The sequence below is a fragment of the Sinocyclocheilus anshuiensis genome, unplaced genomic scaffold (assembly GCF_001515605.1).
Source record: "Sinocyclocheilus anshuiensis isolate Anshui unplaced genomic scaffold, SAMN03320099.WGS_v1.1 C32402804, whole genome shotgun sequence".
NCBI lineage: Eukaryota > Metazoa > Chordata > Actinopteri > Cypriniformes > Cyprinidae > Sinocyclocheilus > Sinocyclocheilus anshuiensis.
In genome coordinates this window covers 1-945 of record NW_015615951.1, presented here as the reverse complement: position 1 = coordinate 945, position 945 = coordinate 1, and the positions used below count along the sequence as shown (strand labels likewise).

Below are 945 nucleotides of genomic sequence, written 5' to 3'. Positions count from 1 at the left end.
CATTGGTAATGACGGCGGAGGCATTCGCTCACGTTATGGAAGCTACACAGAGCGTAGCTTCTGTTATGCTCCCAAAACAGGACGGACCCTTTTCATCACCTCCCCAAGATATGGTGATGCACTTGGATATGTCTTTGCTGGGGTGGTGACTGAGAGGAATGACATTATTGTTGCAGGAGAGCTGGGAGCAAGAACGATGTCAAGACAGAAAGACAGAAATGTCGAGATTTTCATGTGAGGCTTTGGCAGGAGAAAATGAAAATAATACAAGATATGTTTTCAACATCATATATATGCAGCCAAAAAGATATGTTTTCAACATCATATATATGCAGCCAAACCTTAAACTATTAGAGTACATAAAATTAAGATTAGAATTTAAAATTAAAATGAGATCAAATCTACCACATTATCACAGACAGTAAAACGTACAATTCAAGAATCTAATATTTGCTATGGCCCTTTCAGGTACAACAAAGAAGCTCAAGGATCCTGGAAACACTTGAGCTCAGCAGAGTATCGTGATTCTTACGCATTGGGCTCTTTGGGAGAATACCTCTACCTGATTGGGGGTCAAATGAAGCTGAAGAACCAGTTCCTCATCACCAACAGTGTTGAGCGCTGGTTTCTACAGGGTGGACCATGGCGTAGCGCTGCTCCTCTGCCCATGCCACTGGCCTATCACAGCGTAGTTCGGATGAAGGGCCGCCTGTATGTGCTCGGGGGACGGACTCCACAGGTAATATACCAAAATAGCGCAAATTTGTCATCTTTATGGTACAATCTGCAAATATATTGCACAAGAAGAGTCATGAGAATGTAACATTGATGGTGCAAATGAAATAAATCACTATAATTTGGAAAATAAAAACAAGTGGGGATCATAGTAACGGTCTGTTTATTGCCTTCTCTCTTTCCCTCTAATGCACCTGTCCTGCCATGTCT

General features: G+C 41.9%; 1 protein-coding gene across 1 annotated transcript; it reads left to right on the top strand.

Moving 5' to 3' along the window:
• Nucleotides 1–15: 15 nt before the first annotated feature.
• Nucleotides 16–777, top strand: LOC107682609 (kelch repeat and BTB domain-containing protein 12-like; the record flags this gene model as incomplete). Its single annotated transcript, XM_016478795.1, has 2 exons — nt 16–234; nt 469–777. Coding segments are annotated over exons 1-2 (347 nt in total), but the record flags the coding sequence as incomplete, so codon positions are not given.
• Nucleotides 778–945: the final 168 nt, after the last annotated feature.